The 1,199-nt window shown below is 35.6% G+C and overlaps 1 protein-coding gene across 1 annotated transcript; it reads right to left on the bottom strand.

Moving 5' to 3' along the window:
- Nucleotides 1-7: 7 nt before the first annotated feature.
- Nucleotides 8-805, bottom strand: LOC121940391 (cytochrome P450 4B1-like; the record flags this gene model as incomplete). The annotated part of the gene is made up of 4 exons (XM_042483171.1): nucleotides 8-83; nucleotides 236-363; nucleotides 462-506; nucleotides 661-805. Coding segments are annotated over 4 exons (394 nt in total), but the record flags the coding sequence as incomplete, so codon positions are not given.
- Nucleotides 806-1,199: the final 394 nt, after the last annotated feature.

Here is a 1,199-nt window from a genome sequence, read left to right as displayed (position 1 = left end):
AAGATGCTGTCAAGTGTCATGAGGCTCACGTGTTCAAACAATTCAAAAGACTTGCTGGTGTTTGCATAACTTTCCCATTTGTCCTGGAAACATTGAGAACAGATGTGACATCTCTGCAAAAATCTCCGACACACTCAACCAATTCTGGCAAAACATATAGCATCTAGAAAGCCTTAAAGCCTTTTTGTTCACTTATAAATTGGGATTTAAATGTCTACATGTCTCATTTACATACCAACATTGTTTTAGCAGATTCTGCCATCAATTTAGTGTATGGTTTCAAAACTTCATAATGGAAACCTGGGGTCAAAAGTCGTCTGTGCTGAAACCACTTTTGACCATTTGACACCAATAAGCCTTCACCTGAAAACAGAGAAAAAAACAGTGTGTGTGTGTCATTCAGTAAATCATCTCAGTAATAAGTCAAAATATGCAGTAGGCAAAAGGCAAAGCAGTCTTACCAATCCATGGCTCAAGAAACCTGTATGCTATATCATCTTTTGGCTCTGTTATCAAACAAACAAATCAGTAAAAATTATGTTACATTGACCTTTGGTTGTTAAAAAAAAGTACCCAGTACCCAGTGTTCCTGTAGGACATTGTAAAAAGTACTAGATGTACTACACTGTTATTATGTATATCATTTCAGTAAAGGCACACCTGTTGATGCCAATATGGTCTTCACGTAATCTGGATGTTGAATGTTGAGGTAAGAAACAAAGGGACCGAACCACAATGTCATAGCGTAACCACACTGCTTTCCCCATTCCACAATCTTGTCAAAATCTGTCCCATCTTGTTTAAACTAAAAGCAAGATGAAAACATGAGAAGGTTAACCACAGGACAAAGTGCTACTGACCAAACTGATGTTTAATAACTGCATTTTGCTAATGTGCGACATTATTTAAGTCCCTTCGCTAAGTAAAGGTTAAGAAAATGTATAAAAAGTACTAAATTACAATTTACCACACAGAATATGAAAATGTATTTCATTAACTAAAATGTGCATTATATTTCTGTGACCTTGGTGTCTTTTCTGCTTAATTTTGCCAAATTTCAAAAATGGTGGGCAGTTCTGGTTCAAAAGGCCTGACTAGCTATGGATTCCAAATCCAAGACAGGAGAAGACTCAGAGGAAAATGGAGAATAATAATAATAATAATAATAACAGTGCATGGATAGATCTTTTAATTTTTAC

Source organism: Plectropomus leopardus, unplaced genomic scaffold (assembly GCF_008729295.1).
Source record: "Plectropomus leopardus isolate mb unplaced genomic scaffold, YSFRI_Pleo_2.0 unplaced_scaffold8578, whole genome shotgun sequence".
In the NCBI taxonomy this organism is placed as follows: Eukaryota; Metazoa; Chordata; class Actinopteri; order Perciformes; family Serranidae; genus Plectropomus; species Plectropomus leopardus.
Note: the sequence above shows the minus strand (reverse complement) of the source record. Positions and strands in the feature narration are given on the sequence as shown.